At 40.9% G+C, this 25,078-nt stretch overlaps 1 protein-coding gene across 1 annotated transcript in view; it reads right to left on the bottom strand.

Annotated features, from left to right (window-relative positions):
* LOC135545902 (large neutral amino acids transporter small subunit 3-like) overlaps window positions 1-24,709 on the bottom strand; it is a 32,488-nt gene extending 7,779 nt beyond the window's left edge. Inside the window, exons 1-5 of the mRNA XM_064973870.1 lie at window positions 24,239-24,709; window positions 18,694-18,858; window positions 18,366-18,564; window positions 12,098-12,153; window positions 11,904-11,980 (exon numbers count right to left, since the gene is read on the bottom strand). Coding sequence (XP_064829942.1) covers window positions 11,904-11,980; window positions 12,098-12,153; window positions 18,366-18,564; window positions 18,694-18,847 — 486 coding nt within the window. The 5' untranslated portion in view covers window positions 18,848-18,858; window positions 24,239-24,709. The remainder of the gene's footprint in view (window positions 1-11,903; window positions 11,981-12,097; window positions 12,154-18,365; window positions 18,565-18,693; window positions 18,859-24,238) is intronic.
* Window positions 24,710-25,078: the final 369 nt, after the last annotated feature.

Below are 25,078 nucleotides of genomic sequence, written 5' to 3'. Positions count from 1 at the left end.
GCAGGCAGATGAGGACATCAAATGCAGAGAGTTGTCTGTGGAGCTGTCATTCCCGAATCAAAAGCCACACTTCATTAAAATGTAGACATCGTCCATCATTTTGGGTAGACTAAAGGATCAAGACAAGAGACTGAGGACAACCATCATCCGGTTCACCAACAGATCTACACGGGATCTTCTTTGGAGGCGAGCGAAGAATTGTGAATTCCTCATCAAGCAAATATTGAGGTTCACAGAGGATCTGACTTCAGCAGACAAAGTGACAAGAGAGAAACTGTGGCTGCAGCTCGAAAGGCAGGGAAAACGGCATTTTATCGGTGCAAGAGTGATCATCGATGGTAAAGAAATGTGGCCAAATCAGAACATTTGAGTGAGAGCCAGAGTCTAACTTAGACAGAATGGTCAGGCCAAAAAACTGATTACCAGGTGAAAAGCAGCCTTATATTATAAAAATGTACACAAACACTCGAATGAGAAAAGGCTGACCTGAGAACTGGTAAGCTAAACACTAATAACTATAGGTGAATAACTGCTTATTGTAAAGTCTAGACAATGTCTCCCCCTTGTGGGAGTAAGAATACTTTGGTAACTTTGACCATTTTTTTTTTTTTTTTGTAGAGGTTAATAATGGGATGGAAAACCTTTTGAGTTACATATCCTTAGGAAAAGCTTATATTAGCATAACAAGGTTGTTGGTTGAAGTTTGTCTTTATCTCTTTGTTCGATTAATGTCAGAGGTATTTGTAATTTACTCAAGCGTAAGGCTATTTTCCTGTATTGCAAACGGTTTAATGCAGACTTTTACTTTTTATAAGAGACTCATGCTTGTTCTTCCGATCTATCTTTTTGGAAAAATCAATCGGGTAACGATGCCTGGTTATCAAATGGCAACAACCACTCTGCAGGTGTAGCAATTTTAAGAGGTGCATTTTTAGGGAAGGTCATCAGTACTAAGACTCACCACTCTGGACATAGGTTAATTTTAACAGTATTTCAACAGTGAAATGTTTTTATTATGGAATATTTATGCATCCAACAACAAACAAAACAACAGGATATTATTTCAAGAATTTGAAGAAGAAATTAAGAGTTATAGGTGTATTTAATGATATCAAAATTATCTTAGGTGGAGATTTTAATTATTTATCTAATGTGATGATTGACAGATATTCCCCTCCTAACAGATCCAGCATAGTTAATCCTGAGTTTAATAACATATGTCTTGGTCTTGGATTAGTAGATATTTGGAGATCTAAATATCCTGATAAAAAGGAATTCACTTGGAGTAACAAGGAACAAGGTCCAGACAGTCAAGAATTGACTTCTGGTTGATTTCTAATTCAGTAGAAAATTCTGTAGTCAAGGTATCAATTGAACCATCAATTCTTACTGGTTATATTCTTATCTTTAAATATGAATGGATCTGAAGTTTATCTGAATCGGAGTTATTGGAAACTCAATAGTAGACTGTTGGAAGATGATAATTTCAAGATGGATGCCAAAGATATTATACAAGACAAATTGGAGGAAAGCCCAACTATTTAAGTCTTATGGGAAATATTGGGAATTAATGAAGTATGAAATAAGACAAACAGCCACGAAGAGAGGTAGAGAAATTGCTGAACTTAAAAGATTGAGGGAAGATAAACTTGTTAAGGAAATCCTCTCTCTAATCTCCATGGAGGACCTTGATGAAAAAGGAAAGGCTCAGTTATTCTCTTTACAACTAGAAATGGACCCAATGTCTGAAGAGATAGCAAAAGGGGCATTTGTAAGATCAAGGAGGTGGTGGTTGGAGGAAGGTAAAAAACTTTTACAATTTAGAAAGAAAAATTCAGAATTTTTGAAAGTGTAATTAAGACACTTTACAATAATAGTAACAGCTGTTAAATTATCCCATGGAACTTCAAAGATTCGACATTCGATGTGGAATTAAACAAGGATGCCCAATTTCTCCTTTCTTATTTTATTGGTCTCACAAGTTATGTCACTTCATATAAATAAGGATAGTTTTAGGGGTATTCAGATACAAGACAGAGATGAAATGTTCACAATTGGCTGACACCACCATTAAAACATATATATATCATAATGAAGTCAAGAAAGCTATTGAGTGTATTAATGCCTTCACACATGTATCAGGTTTATCTCTGAATATTAGTAAATGTGAATTATTTGCGTTGAAAAGATGCGACTTAAACTCAGTATGTAATATCCCTGTAAAAGATGTGATCACATATCTTGGTATTACAGTTAGCAAAGATTAGAAAGAAAGGGACAACTTATATTTCTTTCCCATTGTAGAGAAAATTGGAAAGAGATTTAACTCCTGGTCATTAAGAGATCTGTCTTTATCTGGACGTGTACTTTTATCAATCTGAAGGTCCGGATGAGTTTATACCTCCCTTGCCTTGGATGTTTCTCTGTCAGTAACTAAAATGGTTGATACTAAATTATTTAACTTCATTTGGAGGAATAAATCTCATTTAAGAAAAGCGGTAATATGTAGCACCCAAGGTGAGGGAGGGTTGAATGTTTAGGATTTTAAATCCTATAATATAATCTTTAAGATTAAATGGATACAAAACTATTTAAGAAATAAGGATTGCATCTGGAATATCATCTCTAATTTAATATTCCAACAAACTTTCATAAACAAGTACTTCTAAAACTTGGAACCTCATGTACAAACAATTTCCCCCCTCATAGTTATACAATCTGGAATAAAAAACTGGAATAAAAAACAAGTCAGTTTTTCCAGAACTGGTTTGACAACATTATTTGGGTTAAACAATTATTGAATAATGATGGACAACTATATGATTATCCAGAATTTATGAGAACACACAATGTTACATTCACTCCTGAGGAGTATCAAATTGTTGTTACTGTCCCTAAAAGGTGCTATTCTTCTTTTAGGAGAATATAACAGTACTCCAAGTGCAACTGTTGAGGATTTTGTAGCCTCAAATAAAACTAGAAGGAATTGACATTTTAAACTATAAATGTAATTACATGTATATAAGGAAACTGTCAATATGTTACTAGTCCCTCTGCTAAAATGTACTGGAATGCAGCCCTAGGACAAGTGAACTGGAACAACGTGTTATCTGGTAAATATTGTATATCTAATAAGGTGAAATAACTATTATACAAACTCATTCATAGAATCTACCCTGTAAAGACCTTTATTATACACCAGATTTAAAATAGCTATTGATAACAAATGTGTATTTTGTGATTGTGACCCAGAGACTCTTGACCATTTATTTTGCTCTTATATCATAAGATTTTGGTGTGAGTTACAAGAACATTTGTTAATTTGAAAGACTTATAGTGTTTTATTTTTGAACCAAATTATATGGACCCTGATTTAACTTTCATTGTTAATTTGCTTCTCTCATGGAAGATTCTTTATCCATAAAATGACGTGGGCAGAGAACAAAGCCCTTTTCACATTATTTAAGATAGAATTTAAATATTATTTTGAAATGATCAGTAAATGTAAAAACAGAAAAGCAATACGCACCATAAAAGTACTTAACAAATTGAAATTAAAGATTGATATGTAATACCTGTCTGTTATGTTTATGTACTCGTTTGTATATATTTTTGGGGGGTATTAGTTGTGTTCATAATAAAAATAAAAATGTACAAAATATTTTTTTTGTCTCGTTTGACTGTTTTCGGAGTGCAGTAATGCAATTTCACCAGCAGAGGGCACAAAGGTATTGAGTAAAACAGGCCTACAGTATCACTTTGGTAGTATCACACTAAAACGACTTCCTATCATTTAATAAAGTTAATAACAGACATGTCATAGACACAGAAGGATGGAAGCATAATTAAAAATGGTTTTAGACCCAGTGAAATTCAATAAGAGCACTGTTCATGAGCTAGGCCATTCTCAGCAGACTATCAGCAACCAAACATCAACGATGCGTAAACGAATAACAGCAACACTGACGTGCAGTGTCTATGTCCCTTGATTAAAAAAAGTTATGATAATTTCTTCATGCTCAGGATCTCATACCAAATTGATCACTATGATAGTCATTATTACTTATTAAGTGCAGACTACAGAGCAATCTTGCAGCACGAACTTAACGTTAGTTTCAACAAGTCAAGATGCCCATTGAAGATATTTGCATAACTGATTCTCTGGGAGTTTAGGGAAATATTTTTACACAATATTTTCTTCCCAGGGAGCAGTAGTACTCGTGCCGACTGAAAGTGAAACGTGACCGTGTGAGCGAGGGGAAGTTGTGATCTTTTTGTCACCAGGTTGGTGTGTTGCTGGAGCCTAGAGGTCTCCCTAGGGTCAGGTCAGAGGAGTCAGGTCTGGCACAACAACAGGCTGTTCCTGGCCGTGTTCCGACATGACACTGGACCAGTAAAAGACACATGAAACACCCGTCTTCATTGATGGATTCCTAGAAGGCAAGTATTTCCCATCCTGGCGTTGCAGACAACGTGTAACGCTACAGATACCCCAGGATGATCTCTGGCAGATTTTGTGAATGCCAGGGGCCATGTGCTAAAAACACACAGAGAAAAGTTAGTATCTCTTACAAACGTCAAAGTAAAGTTATTCTAGCCATGTTAAATGCCAGTCTTAACGTTTGCCTGTTGGACTGTTACCTAACTGTACAGCACAGTGAGATAGAGTGTCTCGGCACCTGTCTGTTTGTGTGGTGTGTGTGTGTGAATGAGGAGATACTCCCACTGGTTCTCTGACAGGAGCCCATAAAGCACACATTTAACACATTTCCTTCAAGCACGACATCCCTGTTTAGACTGCCAGGGTCAGTGGAAACACGTGTGTTTAGCAGACAGGAATGACCTACACCACATGACCAAAAGTGTGTGGACACCTGCTTGATGAACATCTCATTCCAAAATCATGGGCATTGACATGGAGTTGGACTCCCCCATTGCTGCTATAACAGCCTCCACTCTACTGGGAAGGATTTTCACTAGATGTTGGAACATTGCTGCAGTTCATCCCAAAGGTGTTCGATGGGAAGAGGTCAGGGCTCTTGTGCAGACCAGTCAAGTTCTTCCACACTGATCGACAAATCATTTCTGTATGGACCTCGCTTTGTGCACGGGGGCATTGTCAACAGGAAAGGGCCTCCCCAAACTGTTGCCACAAAGTTGGAAGCACAGAATCATCTAGAATGTCATTGTATGCTGTAGTTAAGATTTCCCTTCACTGGAATGAAGGGGCCTAGCCCGAACCATGAAAAACAGCCACAAACCATTATTCCTCCTCCACTAAACTTTACAGTTGGCACTATGCATTGGGGCAGGTAGGGTTCTCCTGACATCTGCCAAACCCAGATTCGTCCGTCGGACTGCAAGATGGTGAAGCGTGATTCATCACTCTAGAGAAGTTTCCACTGCTCCAGAGTCCAATGGCCAGCGAGCTTTACACCACTTCAGCCGACGCGTAGACTTGTGTGCGGTTGCTCGGCAATGGAAACCCATTTCATTAAGGTCCCGACAAACAGTTATTGTGCTGACGTTACTTTCAGAGGCAGTTTGTGTCAGTATTGCAATCTCGGACAGATGATTTTTACGCGCTACGCGCTTCTGCACAGAGTTCTCATTCTGTGAGATTCTGTGGCCTACCACTTCCCGGTGGAGCTGCTGTTGTTCCGAGATGTTTCCACTTCACAATAACAGCACTTACAGTTGACCGGGGCATCTCTAACAGGGCAGAAATTTGATAAACTGACTTGTTGGAAAGGTGAAATCCTATGATGGTGCCACATTGAAAGTCACTGCGCTCTTCAGTAAGGCCATTCTACATCCAATGTTTGTCTAGGAGATTGCATGGCTGTGTGCTTGATTTTATACACCCGTCAGCAACGGGTGTGGATGAAATAACCAAATCCACTAATTTGCAGCGGTGTCCAAATACTTGTGTATATGCAGTGCATTCGGGAGATCTTCAGACACTGACTTTTTCCACATTGTTACGTTACAGCCTTAATCTAAAATAATTAGTTTTTCTCGCCTCATCAATCTACACACAATATCCCATAATGACAAAGCAAAAAGTGTTAAAGTATTCAAAGTGTTAAAGTATTAAAGTATTCAGTATATGTATCCCTTTGCTGAGACTCAAAATTGAGCTCAGATCCATCCTGTTTCCAATGATCATCCTTGAAGTTTCTACAACTTTTAACTACAAATTAAGAAATTTATTTTAGAATAAGGCTATAACGTAATAAAATGTGGAAATGGGAAGGGGTCTGAATACTTTTCGAAAGCACTGTATAGTGTAGCTGGTTTACTGACAGACCATACAGTCTGTCATGTGAATTACTGGAAATTTGACATGGATTTGAAAATGCATTCCAGGATATATACATATATGAAAAGCACATCTGTGAAAATAGAATATGGGTGTAAATGTGTCTAAGAGAAACAGAGAAAGAGACAGGGAAGAATGACACTGTGAGCGAGACAAAACGTGTAGTTGATGTTAGCTTCCCCAAAGATAGAGATTTTACAGTGGTTGGCCTCTTCACTCTTTCTTAACGTTTAAACAGCCATTTTTGTATCTGTTTTCCATTTAAACGTTAAGAAAAATCCATAGCATTCCATGTGAATTCACAATGCAGCTGTGCTGTTACCAGCAAAGGTTTGGGTCTCACCGTGCATCCCTTTCAGATGGTTAAGCATTGCACCTATACTACCATTTACTAGGGTCCTATAAGTTATTCTAGCCAAAATCACAGAATCCCTGACATTAAACCAGAATTCAATAGTATTAAAAAATGTAGTGAACTTATTAGAAAATGTATTAATTTACCCAAGTTAAATCATAAGACATGCACAAAATGCATCAGTGATTCGTATTTTCCTGCAACCTTTTGAAAAGGCACAGGAACGCCCCGGTCTTTCACAAGAAATCCATATCACGTTGGGGACGATAAAACAACGGAATTACTTTTCCAATGAAGGAAGCTAAGTGGGCGGGGACCGTTGGTCGATGCGGAGAATGGGAGAGAGACGTGAAAATTGGGGAAAGCTGAACTTTATGCAAATACTCTGACAACTCATTGCTATTGACCAAAGCTCACTCAAGTTTCCAGCTCCTACTGGATTGGCTGTTGATACCAAGGCACCATCTAGCCTGTTTGTTTTTATCTTGCTAGCACCAACATGACGGCTAAGCATGGATGGCTATCCGAATTTACAAGCATCTCGGCAATTGTGTGTGCGGTGCGTGTATGTCTAGTCTATACTCAGTGTAGCCGTTAGCAATAATGCTAATGATAAACGTCTGTGGGTAGATGGAAAGGGTTTCCCCAAAACCTTCTCAATTAAAGGTGAACTACAAAGTAGCCTATGCCTACCCGGCTGAATGACTTCATGATTATTTGCACCAATCCAGTTGCCATTTGTTGGTTTAAGCATTGTTGTGGACTTCCAATGCTGTTGTTTTTCTATTAAAACGTGATTTTGCAGACAAATTTATGGATTTTCTAGGGCCACACATGTACCTCAATTTCACCTTGCAAAGTTTGCATTTCTTTTTCATTTAACTTCTCATAGCATTGCCATACAGGACTTTGCTGCTGTTTGTTATGGGATTTTTATGAATAATGACTGAATTATGCATACATTTAACATAGAACTATAACTGAACAGGATACTACCCCGTCACTGTATTAATGTATGAATCTTATTATAATCATAACACTAAATATAATGTGTGTAGTTTTAGTCAAGAATTAGAACAAGGGCTTTCTGTTCCTTGTTAGAAACAAATGGAGCTATCGTCAGACCGGCTGGAATACTGTGTTCCTTATAGGATATTCTGTCCCCACCCAGGGAGGGGAGAGACCTTGGGCTTGTAGTAGATTGTTTAACAGGTGGCAGACAATGTGAGAAGTCTTGTAAACTATATTGCCATTGTATCTGAGAGGAGGGACATTTATGATGAAATGTGAGGTATATAGACCAATGTACAAGAAATGATAGGCAGAACATTCCCGTAAATAAACATTTGACTATTGTAGACTGGGCCTCTGTCTGTTTTTATTTCTATCAGTATCCTACAAATCCTGATATAACAGACTGAGTAATTTAATTTAATTGGTTAAAGAACATGAGAACTTAATTCTCCTAACATGTTGCTTGCCTTTCCAACTGTCAACAACGATGATAGTGAGGTGCAGAGTCAACTCTAAATTGATTTGTCAACTCCCATTTCTGAGTGCCAAGATTTGAGTTTCTATTGGACAACTTCATGTACGTCTCTTCGGTTTGGTTCCGTTTAAGAAACATTTTGCAACAGAATCGATGTAATGAAGCCCCAAGCAAGCCAGCGCAAGGGAGAGGAGGCAAAAAAAACATGGTGAGCATATGTCTTGGTAATCTGTTTCGCATGCCTCAGAAATTGACCAAAGTAGCCTAAAGTTCACCTCTTTCCCCAGGCCTTTATAGCCTATAACAAGCAAAATAATGTGTTTTGTGATAACTGCACTGTGATTTGAAATTTTTTTCAGTTTGAGATTTTTGGTAACATTAAGTATTCCAATTTCATTTAAAAATTCACGCCCCTAGCAGGAAGCATTAAACCACAGCTGAGAGTACTCTTCCTCTCTCTGTCTTACACCCCCTTCTGTAGGCCCAGGAGGGTTTCCTGACCATATAACCTGACCAAGAAATACTCTGGGCCCAAGTTAAAAGGCTGTAAGTCAGATCCTGTTTTCAAACCCCTCTCTGTCTCATCTGCCCTCTCTCTTTCTCAGGTCCTGTCGGTCTGCCACCTGTCTGTCTGATTGCCTCTCTCAAGACACAGGGGGGAAGGGCTTGGGAGGAATGTGGCGGTTGCCATAGGAGATCTTAAAACGGAACAGCAATCACCTGCCGGCTCAGCCTCAGACCGCTTAAAATTGGCCAGGAGGTTTTCCTGACCAGGAACAACTCTAGGCCCTAGTTATAGTCTAGTGTTTTCCTAGTCCTGGCCCTACTCTTATACATAGCATAAAATGCCAATTGTCCACCAGCCAATCCTAAACACAACCTTAACTCAATATAACCCCTTTAACTAGGGATGTTAACGGTTAACCGTTAATCGGTTAGCTGCCAAAAATGCATTTGACCGGTCATGATTCATTGGTCTAATTTGCATACATTTAGTGGAATTAAAATTGGCTCATGTGTATTTTCGTTAGTTGTAAAGCATCTTATTTATCACATGCGCACAGCATACATAGCCCAGTTGGGGGAAAAAAGCTGGTACTGGAGTGAAAAGTGCTTTTGTTAGCCCAGTCGTCATTGCACAACAAATAAATTCTTAAATGTAAATCGGAAGTTAAAAAATGTTTTGATGGCCACGACTAAAAATAGCTACTATTTGTATTTCTCAATCTCAACTCAAAACTAAAGTGTGACTCCCATTCCAGTGCATAGGCTATAGTCAACAGTCGGCAGGCTATAGTCAACAGCCGGCAGGCTATAGTCAACAGCAGGCAGGCTATAGTCAACAGCAGGCAGGCTATAGTCAACAGTAGGCAGGCAAGGTTAACAGTAGGCAGGCTATCAGAGCACCACCCACCACTTTGTAATATGAGCGTGAGGCAGCATAATTGTTTGAAACCTGAACGTTCCACTTTACTTTAAATAACGAGGCACGTCTTACCTTGCTTTAGAGTAGCCTAGCCAAAATCCAACCATAGAAACATGGAGGCAATTATTTTATAAAGATTTCCTCATACCATTAACCATCATTTTCTACTGCTCTATTGGTTTTCATATCAACTTTCTTTCGTTGTCCAGAACCTAAAGACACAATGCTAGTTATATTCGCAAACCATGTTAGTTGTTGCTATTAGATTCTCTTCATATGTCTCAGATATTACCGCTTGGAAAAACAGAGACATCATAGAGGGGTCAGAAAGGGACAAATGGAGAAGAGTGAATGTCAATGTCTAGCAAGATTGGTGTATATGTGTGACAATGAAAAAACGCTTTGAGATGAGAGGGGGAGGGCGCTCTTGTGTGTTTTGGGTAGAGGTGGATGGGCGGAGCAGAGGAGGATGTGTGACAAGTCAGGGCTTACGATTGGTGGGAGGCACAAGTGGGACAATTTCCATACGGAAAAAGGCTAAACACCTGACTAAGATACGGACTAAACAACACCTGACTAACATACACAGCCCTTCAGTAGGGTAATAATAGCACACTGGTTGCCCAAGACAAACACAGACAAGGTGACCCATATCATATGACGTGCATACACCACATCACACACACACACACAAACAAATAGCTTCCAGACACAACACAACACTCTGTCTTCTTAGTTCTATGACGCTGACCACCACCATATTACTCAACAATCAATACTGGGTAATTGTCTTTCATTTGTGCTGCAAAAACACATCATACAAACAGGCCAAAACCTATATTGTTTTTTCAGTGATATGGGTCAGACCTGGGTTCAAATACTATTTTAAATATCTCAATTACTTTCACATACATTTGAAGTATTCAGATATATTTTATTTGAAAAGACAAGTAGTTGAATATTTCAATGCATTTGAAAATACCCAAATACACTGACTCAAATAAAACTCCCATGCATTTGACCTATATTTGAAAATACTGCTTGGCTCAACATACAGGGCTACTGCGGGCCCAGGGAGGTTTTGTTAACCTTCCGGGTCAGTCAATTATCCGTCAATTGCCCAGTTAGGCCAGTGATATTTTGTTTGTTTGTAATAATGCTGTATAATTGATGGAAAAAAACAGAACATTCCAGAAACGGTTAGTTCGTATAATGATACATTTTAAAAAACATACTAGATCTGACTTTGCTGATAGCTACATTGAGGTAAATCATTCTTACTATTTATTTATTTTTACCTTTAGTTAAGAACAAATTCTTATTTTCAATGACGGCCTAGAAACAGTGGATTGAGCAGGATGAAACAGAGTAAATAGGCATTTTAATGTCATAGATTTAGTCAGTGGTAACTTGTGGAATAGACAGCAGCTGGAATATGGTTTTAACCAATCAGCATTCAGGATTACACCCACCAGTTGTATAAATTAAAATGTTCTATTGGTAGCACTGATGCTCCTAACTTTAAAAAAGAGGAGCACCACAATGTAGGAGCACCAGATGTATTTTTTTATTGATTTAGATGTAGCCAACATTGGGCCTGTATGAATCCTACTTCTGATGCACATCTGAAGAAGATATCCTTTTTCCTTTCTAAGCCACCAAATGTTTGCATGAAGGTCGGGTTATCAGGTTGTTAGTGCAATATGGGCAACATCTAACATCTAATAGAATGATTACTCTATGGTTGGTGTTCTTTGGCATATCAACAGAAAATCCAGGTAGGTGTTATGACAGGATAGGAGCCAAAGTGCTGGTCAGTGTTTCTCAGAGGACCCTAATATCATTTGAATAGATGCATAAATGTTACATTTAGACAAAGATTTTAGAATAGGCTATATGATTCAGAAGACGCCATTGCACAAACATGCTGATATACACCACAGGTAGCAACCTGTGTTAGAGCCAACGTTTGCTTTGCCCTAGCTAAAGGGCAGCTAGCTAGTAAGAGATTAGCATTAGGCACATGCTAGCTTCCTTAGACTAACTCGCATTTGCAAAGAGCAAGATACAAACTAATATTATAATAGAAAAAATATGTGGATTCATATTTAGAAGCAATGTTGAAAGCAGTTTTGTTGCTGTTTTGAAAGAATCTGTTGAGTGCATTCTGAGAGAAACAGGCACCGCGTGGAGGCACTGTTAAGTGACAGGGGGCGGGGTTTCAGCCCGTCTTGTCTGAACAGTGTAGAGAACAGTGTCGCAGTGAAATATTCTTCCTTTCTCTGTCTGTCTGTGTGTCTGTGTGTCTCACCGTGAGGGAGGTGAAGGTCAAGCAAATGCCACCGAAGCCGTTGAAGGAGAGGGCCAGAAAGATGAGAGCAGAGAGCCCTGATAAGAGGAGAGAGCAGCAAGGCATTGTTTAAAAATAACTAGGTCTGTCACCTACAGGTATCAGCAAATGACTGTGTGTATTTTGTGTTGTTGGGGATAATGTCTGTCACTTACGTTGAGGATCGTACGCTGATATTGACATTATGGCACAGGAGAGACCAAAACAAAAACTGCAGAAAAAGAAAGTTAAATTTTTAGATGGATATATAAAATATGGAATACATTATTATAAATGTATTAACAAATAATGGTGCATTTCAGGCCAAGGAGAGAGATTGGGTTTATTTGTCAAATATCTCTATTTGCTCTCCATCTCCCACTTTTTCCCCAGGAAGAGATTCCAACGAGGCTGGTGTTCTCCTACACCCACTATCAGTCATTACAGAGTTCACATACACACCGCTTTCGTCTGTCACACACACAGTCACAAAGACAAACACACAAAATTAATAAGGCCCTATTCCCACTACGAGAGATAGAGAGTCTGAGGAACGGGCAGGCAAAAGAGATTTCTACTTTTCAATTCACATCACATCCTTGCCTTACCGGTCATTGTGGTTGGCAATGCAACATTCTCGCTCCTCAGCTCAAACTGCCCGTAAATATTTCAGAAGCCACTAGCACAAACTATTTAACGATCCCAGCAACTTTTCTTCTGAAACATACTACAATATTGAATAATGCAACCAAACCATATTACTCTCGTGAATAATGCAACAATCCACAAGCATTTGCAGACAATTAAGGATTTATTTTCTTGTCCATAAACATTAAAATTAGCTGACAATACAAAGCTAACTCCTGCGAGCTAGCGAACAAACTTGCTTCATGATCAAGTAACGTTGGCATATCAATCATGAATGTTTACCCCTCCTATTCAAATATAAGAGTACTGTAACGTTATCATACAGTGTCATTCATATTATAACATAGGCTACACAGCTAGGTAACGTTAGCTAGCATACAAAATAATTCCTGCATCCTCACAAACATGCTGGCTGTAGCTGAATGCTGACATTTTACTGAAAGCTTTGATAATTCCCTGGGGAGGTTGCTTCTTGCCTGGATCTCAGCCATGCCAAAAAAATTTAAAGCTAGGGCAATCATTTCAGGCTGTTACTACAATCTCCAGAAAAACTGTGGAAAAGGTTCTACATGGAACCCAATATGGTTCTATCTGGAACCAAAAATGATTTTCCTATGGGTACAGATGAGTATCCTTTTTAGTTTGCTTTTTTTCTAAGCGTGTAGAGGGAGGCAACTGGCGGGCGAGTGTCGTGCGCTACTTCTAGAGGCAGCGGTCGAGGCATGACAGTGTCATGCCCCTCTTTGGGTACAGCAAGCCCCATCCCCCTCTCCCTGTCTCCTACACCCAGGCTGCTGTGGTCAGAGAGAAGTCGTAAATTCCTGAAGGAGACTATCTCCTCATGGCCACAGTAGAGAGACAGAGTGAATTTTCATAGAAGAGAACAAAGGAATTTCTTCCACCTCACAGAACTTGAGGTCCAAACAACATTTATGTTCTGGAGAAGGTATAAAAGATCGGTGAAGAATCCAGCTACAAACTGGTCCGTTTGGTACAATTTTGTGAAACTCATGGGAGCAATACGGCCACATTACCATAACGCTGTTTCTATAATATCCTCAGATATGAGGTTTACATCTAATAGTTGTATAAGATGAATGAGTGTGGATGATACTGTTTGTGAAATTGTGTAATGTGATTTTGGACTGTTTAATGAAGGAAACTCCAATTCCCTTTGGAGTTTAACTAAATCAGAGGACTGCCCATCAGCACAGTTATGGTCGGGCATCCTGGGACAGGCCTTTTTCTGCTCTCCCGATTAAAGCCCCCACGTTGAGAATTTCTCAACAGACCATGTTTCCCTCAATTACGAGAGGACAAAGGTTGTAGACCAGCTTACCTCGATAACGAGAGGGCCAAGATTTGAGTAGATGGCTGAATCTTTTAACCATACCACGTGGTTAAACTCTTAGACTATCGATACCGACAGAATAAGAACAAGTCTTTGATATGAATTACTAGTCTCCAGCTAGGAATTCGGTATCATTGAACGCGAAGAACGACAACCGCCGAAACATCTATCCATAACGAATGAATGTCACTCTGAACTATCCATTTTAACCACGACAGAGAGGGCAGACAGACTCGTAAATATATATATTGATTGTTATAATTATCAACTCTGTAGTGACTTCTCAGCTGACCCCCACTCCCCTTTTGTCAAACAAGCTGCCATGCCGGTTTAGCCCACTAGGGCACATTCCCCTATCATTTCTTGTAACCATATTTACTTTGTTTGTGTGTGCACTTCTGTGATTGTTTAGTTAGTTAATAAATAAATGATTTAAGACAATTGATGTATGGATGACTCATACTGAAGACTGGGTTCGTGCAGATAACCAACAATTTACGTTTGGAATGAGACTAACGCGAGGTAAAGAAGAATTCATTAATCAAAAGACTATTGATCAGATATGAAAATATTAGGAAAATTATAACTTTGTAATCCGAATATTCTCCTTGGTGCCCCGGCTTCCTAGTTAATTACAGTTACATGATTAATCAGTTTAAATCGCGTAATAATAATTAACAGAGAGTCATTTGATAAAAAATAAAAGTCTTCAGTTTATGATAGTAAAGACACGACAACAGGTTCGCAAGTTTACATTGCAGAATTCTAAGGACCGATGCTGGAGACAAAAAGCAAGTACAGGGAGTGAACATTTAATGGAAAACAAACATCAAACAAAACAAGAAAAGCATCTGGATGGGGGGGGGGAACAAAATGACATTCCGACAATAATGCTGACACAGGTAACACCGAGGAACAACACCGAGGAACAGACAGATGGAGGGGCAATCAACAACGTGAAGGAGTCCCCCTAAGTCCAATGAGCGCTGATGCGCATAATAATGGTGACTGGTGTGCGTAATGAAGGGCAGCCTGGCACTCGAGGGGTGCAGGGGCAGGCGTGACAAGTACAGAGGGTATTTCTGAGAAAAGTCTAGTTAGTGTGAAAACCCTCTAATATTACAACTCGGTGGACATCACTTTCATGGCTTTGCAATGTTCTGATTGCCCATTGAACAAACCTGACGTACTCAGAGTGAGGATCTCCTTCCAGAGGGACATCAGATCCGCTAACATATTTGGTTGGTGGGCTCTGCTTTATGACCAATAACACGCGATGGGGGAAATGTACAGGACCTTGCTGGTTTCTGCTTCCGGGACTTGGAATACTTGATTATAAAATTATGTCCATTTTACCTGCCGAGAGAGTTCACCGGGATTGTCGCCATGGCTGTGTACATCCCGCCCCAAACTGACACCAAAAGGGCTCTCAAAGATCTTCATTGGACCCTGAACAAAATGGAAACCTCATTCCCGAAGGCAGCATTCATTGTGGCGGGGGACTTTACCAAAATTATTTGAGAACCGTGCTCCCGAAAATTCTACTCTTGACCACTGCTACATGAATTTGACACAGGTATAAGGCCCTCAACGGTCCTACTTCTGAAAAATCCAACCATGACTCCATCTTGCTTCTTCCCGACTACAAACAAAGACTCAAGATGGAAGTTCCGGTGATCAGGGATGTACAGCGTTGGTCCGACCAATCAGAATTCACGCGCCACTGTTTTGATCACGCGGACTGGAATATGTTCCGAGTTTCCTCTAGAGATAATGTCACTGAATACACACTCAGTCACAGGATTCATAAAAAAATGCAGAGATAACATGACACCGATAGGATCTTTCAAAATGAACCAGAATAAAAAAACGTGGATTGATAGCAGCCTTGTAGGAAAACTGAAAGAGAAAGATGCTGCTTATAAACAGGGCAAGGTGACCGGGGTCAATATTTTGGTTAATCAGTACAAATATGACTTACGCAGATCAATCAAGATGGCAAAACACAAGTATAGAGACAAAGTGCAGGAGCAATTCAGCGGGTCAGACACAAAGCGTATGTGCCAGTAGCACTCTTCAGTCATCATGAAGTGCTTCAAGAGGTTCGTTAAAGACCATGTCGTCACCTCCCTCCGACACACGCGACCCTCTCCACTTCGCCTACTGCCCTGACAGATCCACGGACGACGCAATTGCATTGCAGACTGCCCTTACCTACCTGAACAAAAGGAACGCATATGTGAGGATGCTGTTCATTGACTATAGTTCGGCCTTCAGTACCATAGTGCCCTATAAGCTCATTACAAAGCTCACAGCCCTGGGTCTGAACTACCTATTCATCAGGATCCTGGACTTCCTGACAGGCCACCCCCGGGTGGTGAAGGTAGACAACATTACTTCTGACACTGATCGTCAACACGGGGGCCCCACAAGGGTGCATCCTCAGTACCGTCCTGTATTCTCTGGAACCAGGCTGGACAAACACCTATCCTCATCAACGGCGCCACCATGGAGACGGTCCATAACTTACAATTCCTCTGCATACACATCTTAGAGAATGTGAAATGGTCCAACCACACAGACAACCTAGTGAAGGCGGCGGCGGCTCTTCAACCTCAGGATGCTGAAGAAATTCGGCATGTTCCAGAGGGATCTCACGGTGTTCAACAAGAGCCCCATCGAGAGCATACTGTCGGGCTGCATCACAGCAACTCTTAACGCCACGGACCACAAGGCTCTTCAGAGGGTGATATGTGCATTGGGTACACACTGCCTGACCTACAAGACACCTACAACACCAGGTGTCGCAGGAAGGCCAAGATGATCATCTAGCCTCAGACCATCAGGCTGCTGGATAGCCACCACTAGTCAGCTACCTACTCCCCCTTATGGCCATTACCTCCGCTACTCCCCCCCCATGGACATCCCCCCACACACGCTCAACTCTGACATTACCTTACCTGCTACTCCCCCATGGACATTCCTTCTCCTGCTGCCCCACCCCCCAGCAGACTTTAATCTGGCCCCACCCCAACGACATTCATCACTGTTGCAGTTGTTTGCTTGTATATTTTTACTTTTTTGTTTTTATTTCACTCAATGGTCATGCTGCTGCTCCCCCTATGGTCATTCCACCGCATCCCCTCAATCTTTACTCTGCCTCCACCCCATTGGACATGATTTATTCATCACTGCCACAGTTGTTATTATATAGTGCTATTTCAATTGTTTTTATTACCACTGTCATTATTTTTCTTCACTTAGTCCTGCATGTTGGAGCTCCAAGCCCAAAATGTTCACTGTACCCTGCAATCACACCTGCAACCCTGTACATGTGACAATTAAAACACTCTGAATCATTGGGCCAGGGGTGAATGTACTGGGGAGGGCTTAACATACTCAATCAGTTTGAATACAATGGGAAGCCCGATGATGGCAATCAGCAGGCAGTTAAAGGAAAATTCCAACCAAAAACTCTTTTGGCATGTTTCATTCATCCACTGTTTTTTATTTATTTTACCCCTTTATCTCCCCAATTTCGTGGTATCCAATTGTTTTTTAGTAGCTACTATCTTGTCTCGTCGCTACAACTCCCGTACGGGCTCGGGAGAGACGAAGGTTGAAAGTCATGCGTCCTCTGATACACAACCCAACCAAGCCGCACTGCTTCTTAACACAGCGCATCCAACCCGGAAGCCAGCCACACCAATGTGTCGGAGGAAACACCGTGCACCTGGCAACCTTGGTTAGCGCGCACTGCGCCCGGCCCGCCACAGGAGTCACTGGTGCGCAATGAGACAAGGACATCCCTACCGGCCAAGCCCTCCCTAACCCGGACGACGCTAGGCCAATGCGTCGCCCCACAGACCTCCTGGTCGCGGCCGGTTACGACAGAGCCTGCAGTACAGTGCCCTTAACCACTGCGCCACCTGGGAGGCCCCTCATTCATCCATTGTTGATATAGTCCCAAAATGTTTTGCATGTCAGCAATCAAGTTTAAGATGTTTAACTTTCAAAATGCTTGAAAACTTGATTGCTGACATGCAACACATTTTTGGACTATATCAACAATGGACTAAAGAAACATTTTCCTTTAAGTATGCTAAGTTCAGAACTCGTGAGAGGGTCTTGTGTTAGCAGGGACAATACCATTCAATAACATTTTTGCTTTATTGCCTAGCAGCGGTCCTGGAGCACTTAGTGGTATAGTGCCTTGCTCAACGGCACAACGGCAGTTGATGGTATAAAGGATATTGAAGCCGTTAACTCTCCAGCTAACTCTCAAGGCTACCGCCCCCAACAGTAACGTATGCTCTTTTACATAATAGTGTAGGTTACAAAACCCATATCAAGCTATACCTTGCTCATATCCATATCAAACGATATCGAAACCATACCGAATTATCGCTATTCGTGCCCACCACTAGTTAATGTTCTATTATTACCTGCCGAGAAGGCGTAGTGGACGCGGGCCGTACTTGTCCATGAGGATGCCCAGGGGCAGGGTGGCAGCGCTGAGGAGGAAGGAGCCGATGGTGAAGCCCAGGTTGAGCATCTCCTCCTGGTCCACACAGCTCACCCAGATACCACTCTCCCAGGACGACTTGTTGCCCAGCGCCAGCACGTGGGCATTCGTGTCATTCTCTATGGGAGAGAAAGGGGGAGTGGGAGAGGTGACCCCTCATCCTTGATAACATATAATGTATGCTGAGGAATAGTGTGTGCATGAGAGACAGCTTGAAACTGTCTTCCTCCTCTGTGTGTGTGTTCTACCTGAGCAGAGGTGTGAGTAGAAGCCCTCGCCCTTCAGCATGAGGAGGAGTGAGCCCCATCCCAGCAGCACGGCAGAACACAGAAGGTTCTCCAACACCGCCGTCATAGCCATCCACCAGCGCCTCCTATAGGCCTGGAGGAGAGAGGGCGCCATTGCTGCTGCTGCTAGCGAGAGAGAGATTCATGTAGATGTTACAGCCAACAGTACAGTATTAGACTACACATTTCCAGCTATAGGCCAGTATGTCACTTTGACAAGTGGACACTGACTAGGATCCAGTCAGTGAAAGTGGTCTTGAGTTTGCCTAAGTGGGGGTTGGACAGATGTGAACAGGAAACCCATTCAACATAATTTATGAGGGAGTCCGGTGTGTGTGCACGTGTTTTTGTTTAACTATCCTTGTGGGTACCAGAAGTCCTCACAAGGACAGCAAAAAATGAACATTTGGCAAGTAGGGCCATTTTGCCGGTCCCCACGAGGCAAAATGCTATTTTATGTTTGGTTTACAATTAGGGTTAGAATTAAGTTTAGGGATAGCTAGTTTTAGGGTTATGGTTCAGGGTTAGATTTAGGGTTAGGGAAAATAGTATTTTGGATGGAAATCAATTATTTGGTCCCCACAAGGAGAGCAATACAAAACTGTGCATGTGTGTCTTAATTAAGGACAGACCGAGAGCATGTGTTTTATTGAGAGATAGCTGTGAGAAAAAAAAATGGGTGGTGTGTGTCGGGGGGAGATAAGAGAATGTGTGTGTGTGTGACTGTGTGTAATGTGATTAAGCATAGAACAGCTCAATCCTTTGTCCCAAGAAAGTATCTGAAGAGGGCAATCTCTCTTGTAACTGACACCCCATGCTGGACACACAATCACACATGACTCTCTTTACCCTCTCAACAATGAGGAACATCTTCACAGGCACTTAGCAACGTACACAACCGTTCAAAAGTTCAGGGTCACTTAGAAATGTCCTTCTTCTTGAAAGAAAGGCACTTTTTTTCTCCATTAAAATATCAAACTGATAAAAAATACAGTGGAGACATTGTTAATGTTGTAAATGACTATTGTAGCTGGAAAAGGGAAAAAAATAAAAATAAATGGATTATCTACATAGGCGTATAGAGGCCCATTATCAGCAAACATCACTCCTGTGTTCCAATGGCACGTTGTGTTAGCTAATCCAAGTTTATCATTTCAAAAGGATCATTAGAAAACCCTTTTGCAATTATGTTAGCACAGCTGAAAACGGTTGTGCTGATTAAAGAAGCAATAAAACAGTCCTTCTTTAGACTAGTTGAGTATCTGCAGCATCAGCATTTGTGGGTTCTCTCACATCACAAGATGTCCTGCCTCTTTTCCTCCCTACTTGTGCTGTTATCACTCCTTACTTCCTCTTGGCCTTGAGTGGGTAAATAGTTGTTTGTAATAAAGAGGGGAGTGTAGAAGGGTGACTGTACCAGTGTAAGAAATGTGGACATGTTATTTTTGGTGCACTACTCAAAAATAAAACATCTACATTCCATCCCCTTGTATTTGTTTTTCAATGATTCAACATTCACCATTCAACAAATCTCTGACAGAGCGAGAGACTGAACCCCAACACTAGACGGAAAGACAGGGTTACACCCAACTGAACGACTCGTCCATTAGCACAGTCCTGGGAACTGAGGTGAATACGCACTACAGAGGCTTGCAAACAAGTAGAAGCACAAAGAAACAAGGTCATTTACAGTTAACAAACACCTGTCAACCCCTATCATATCACAGCGAAGTGTGTAATGTTTGTGTCTGTTGGAGAAAGAGCAGACCACAAACCCACATTATTTCCTGCAGTGCCTGTATCGCAGACGACTGTACACCTTTTGCCTAGCTAGGATACAGGTGAATGATGCAACATGATGTAACAAACTTCTACTTGATATTTACTCAGCTATGGATAAGGCTGTGTAGGTTAGGGGTTTGAAAATGTGTGGAAGCCTATTAGAAATACTTATGACATGGTTATTATTACACGGTTTTTAAAACTAATTCTCTCCACTCTCTCTCTCCCTAAGGGATCATTCTGAATCTGACCTTGACCAGTGGGGTTTACCAACCTCATGGGCTGGACAACAGGACAAGACGTCAGGGAAAACAATTCACTTTCATGTTCTCATTCAATAAACAACACACAGCACGGGACTTCTGTTCCCAATGGTGTCTAAAAAACACAAACCCGCCAATAGTGTGTGATCAGTGACTCGCTCACAGCTGTCCCTCTACGGGCCTAACCTCAAACTTGTCTCTGGTTACCAACTCTGTGTGGTGGTAGTGGGTCTTCGCTATGTTAGGAAGGAAGTGAAGTTCATTCTTGCTGACCCCATGTCCTCAAATTTAGGACCCACACACACACACACACACACACACACACACACACACACACTAGAGGTCGACCGATTATGATTTTTCAACGCCGATACCGATTAATGGAGGACCAAAAAAGCCGATACCGATTAAAATTTCTTCTTTGTAATAATGACAATTACAACAATACTGAATGAACACTTATTTTAACTTAATATAATACATCAATAAAATAAATGTATCCTCAAGTAGATAACGAAACATGTTCAATTTGTTTTAAATAATGCAAAAACAAAGTGTTGGAGAAGAACGTAAAAGTGCAATATGTGCCATGTAAGAAAGCTAACGTTTCAGTTCCTTGCTCAGAACATATGAAAGCTGGTGGTTCCTTTTAACATGAGTCTTCAATATTCCCAGGTAAGACGTTTTAGGTTGTAGTTATTATAGGACTATTTCCCTCTATACCATTTGTATTTCATTAACCTTTGACGATTGGATGTTCTTATAGGCACTTTAGTATTGCCAGTGTAACAAAATAGCTTCCGTCCCTCTCCTCGCTCCTCCCTGGGCTCGAACCAGCAACACAACGACAACAGCCACCACATCGAAGCAGCGTTACCTATGCAGAGCAAGGGAAACAACCACCCCAAGGCTCAGAGCGAGTGAAGTTTGAAACGCTATTAGTGCGCGCTAACTAGCCAGCCATTTCACTTCGGTCACACCAGCCTCATCTCGGGAGTTGATAGGTTTGAAGTCATAAACAGCGCAATGCTTGACACACAACGAAGAGCTGCTGGCAAAACGCATGAAAGTGCTGTTTGAATGAATGTTTACGTGCCTGCTTCTGCCTACCACTGCTCAGTCAGATACTTAGATACTTGTATGCTCAATCACATTATATGCTCAGTCAGATTATATGCAACACAGGACACGCAAGATAATATCTAGTAATATCATCAACCACGTGTAGTTAACTAGTGATTATGATTGATTGTTTTTTATAAGATAAGTTTAATGCTAGCTAGCAACTTACCTTGGCTTACTGCCTAACAGGCAGTCTCCTTGTGGAGTGCAACGAGAGAGGCAGGTGGTTATTGCGTTGGACTTGTTAACTGTAAGGTTGCAAGATTGGATCCCCCGAGCTGACAAGGTGAAAATCTGTCTTTCTGCCCCTGAACGAGGCAGTTAACCAACCGCTCCTAAGCCGTCATTGAAAATAAGAATGTGTTCTTAAATGACTTGCCTAGTTAAATAAAGATTAAATAAAGTTGTAAATAAAATTTTAAATTTTAAAAATGTAAATAAAATTGCCGCCCAAAAATACCGATTTCTGATTGTTATGAAAACTTGAAATCGGCCATTCCGATTAATCAAAAAAGTTTGGACATACCTGCTCATTCAATGGTTTTTATTTTTACTTTGTATTTGTACTTTTATTTGTATTTTCTACATTGTAGAATAATAGTGAAGACATGAAAACTATGAAATAACACATTTCCTCCTGTACTCCCGGTTCACCCACGACTGAAGTCGTGCCTGGCCATGCAACACCATCATTAAGTTTGCAGACGTCACAACATTGGTAGGCCTGATCACCGATCCTCAAAAGGTTCTACAGCTGCAACATCGAGAGCATCACTGCCTTGTACGGCAATTGCTCGGCCTCCGACCGCAAGGCACTACAGAGGGCAGTGCGTACGGCCCAGTACATCACTGGGGCTAAGCTGCCTGCCATCCAGGACCTCTACATCAGGCGGTGTCAGAGGAAGGCCCTAAAAATTGTCAAAGATCCCAGCCACCCCAGTCATAGACTGTTCAATGGAGCCACCCTTTGCCTTGATGACAGCTTTGCACACTCTTGGCATTCTCTCAACCAGCTTCATGAGGTAGTCACCTGGAATGCATTTCAATTTAACAGGTGTACCTTGTTAAAAGTTCATGTGTAGTATTTCTTTCCTTCTTAATGCATTTGAGCCAATCAGTTGTGTTGTGACATGGTAGGGGTGGTATACAGAAGATTGCCCTATTTGGTAAAAGACCAAGTTCATATTATGGCAAGAGAAATGACAGTCCATTATTTTAAGACAATGCGGAAAATGTTAAGAAATCTTAAAGTGTCTTCAAGTGCAGTCGCAAAAACCATCAAGCGCTATGATGAAGCTGGCTCTCATGAGGACCGCTACAGGAAAGGAAGACCCAGAATTACCTCTGCCGCAGGTTTAAGTTCATTAGAGTTAACTGCACCTCAGATTGCAGCCCAAATAAATGCTTCACGGAGTTCAAGTAACAGACAAGCGCTCAGCATATGTGGGAACTCTTTCAAGGCTGTTGGAAAAGCAATCCTCATGAAGCTGGTTGAGAGAATGCCAAGAGTTTGCAAAGCTGTCATCAAGGAAAAGGGTGGCTACTTTGATGGATCTAAAATATAAAAAAAATGTTTTTATTTGTTTAACACTTTTTTGGTTACTACATGATTCCATGTGTTATTTCATAGTTTTGATGTCTTCACTACTATTGATGTATTCACTACTATTCTACAATGCATAAAATTAGTACAAAATAAAGAAAGAAAAATCATTGAATAAGTAGGTGTCCAAACTTTTGACTGATACTATCTATCTATATAAGTTCAAATAACCAAGGTTATTTTTACACATCTCCATCACATTAGCTAGCAGCAGTTAGCCAGCTAGTTCCAATGCCAAAATATTGACATTGACCGGTTTGCCAAATGTGGACTGAAGTATCTAGGTTGGTTACGTTACCCGGCTCAGTTAACTACAGTCACTTCCAAAATAGTAACGTTAGCTAACCTGGTTAATAATGTCAGCTCAGCTAACAAGCTCGCTAGCTAGCTACGTTGGCCTAATTAATAGGCATTATTGTCATCCGAAGATAACAAGCAAATATCATAACATAACAAATCGACTTTTGTCATTTTAATAACGAATTAACAAGCACATATAGCTATCTACGTCTGGAAGAAATTGCTAAAACGCTATTCAGACGCTTCAGCTAAACCAAAATGTAACGTAATGAAATAGCTAGTTAGAAGTCTCGTGCCACGTGTGTGAGAAGTGAGGCCGGTGCTTGTGGCATTTCGGCACATTTTCTAGCTTTTATTTGTCGCGTTTACTGTCGATTTTACATATAAAGTCAACTAAAATATGTTTACGTTTCCAATTTTAAAAAAGAACACTTACTTCAGTTGTCTTTCTTTCTCAAAAAATAAACCACAGTCTGTAGTACAGAACGCTGAGAGAAAGTTTCTAGCTGTAGAAAACTATTTTTAAAATGTCACGTCCTTCTATTTCTTCTCTTCCCCTCCTAAAACAAAACACTAGTATCTTATATCAAAACGATACCGTCTTCTTACGAGTCTTTACTGACACGGCATAAACGTAAACGTTTTTTCGTGTACTCTTTCTCTCCCACTCTTCGGTTGACTCTCCTTCTCTCCGAATTTGACTTCACTCATTGTAATTTGACTTCCTAGCAATCCGCCCACTCCCCACTATGGGTAGCCTATTTGTATTCCTTTGTCTTTGTCGTGGAATTCTCTGCCAGTGCGGACTGGGCGTAGGCTACCTGTAGTCTCCTGGAAAGTGACAACGATGAAAACGTGAGAGTGAGGAAGAAGATTTTCACATAAAAACATGAAGAGAAGCTAAACTCCCCTTTCCTCCATTATACCTATTCGAATTGGTGACATTAAGTTTCATATATACAGGACAGAAATTCACCTTCTCTATCTGTAACCTCTGACAGTGCCAACATTTTCTTTGGGTACCCTCTCAATTAAATGGGCCTCCTATCCTTCAGAGCACACAGCATAGGGTACGGGGCCCCAGTCCCCGAGACATGGGTGACGCCTGTAGGCCAGAAATGGTATTGCAACAACTATGTCTGAAACTTTTCGTCTGTGAACTGAGCTGGTCTGATCACAAGTTGAAATCAAATTGTATTTGTCACATGCAATAGAACAGGTGGAGGGAGACCTTGCCGTGAAATGCTAAGTTATGAGCCCTAAACCAAAAATGTAG

The sequence above is a fragment of the Oncorhynchus masou genome, chromosome 9 (assembly GCF_036934945.1).
Source record: "Oncorhynchus masou masou isolate Uvic2021 chromosome 9, UVic_Omas_1.1, whole genome shotgun sequence".
Taxonomy (NCBI): Eukaryota; Metazoa; Chordata; class Actinopteri; order Salmoniformes; family Salmonidae; genus Oncorhynchus; species Oncorhynchus masou.
Note: the sequence above shows the minus strand (reverse complement) of the source record. Positions and strands in the feature narration are given on the sequence as shown.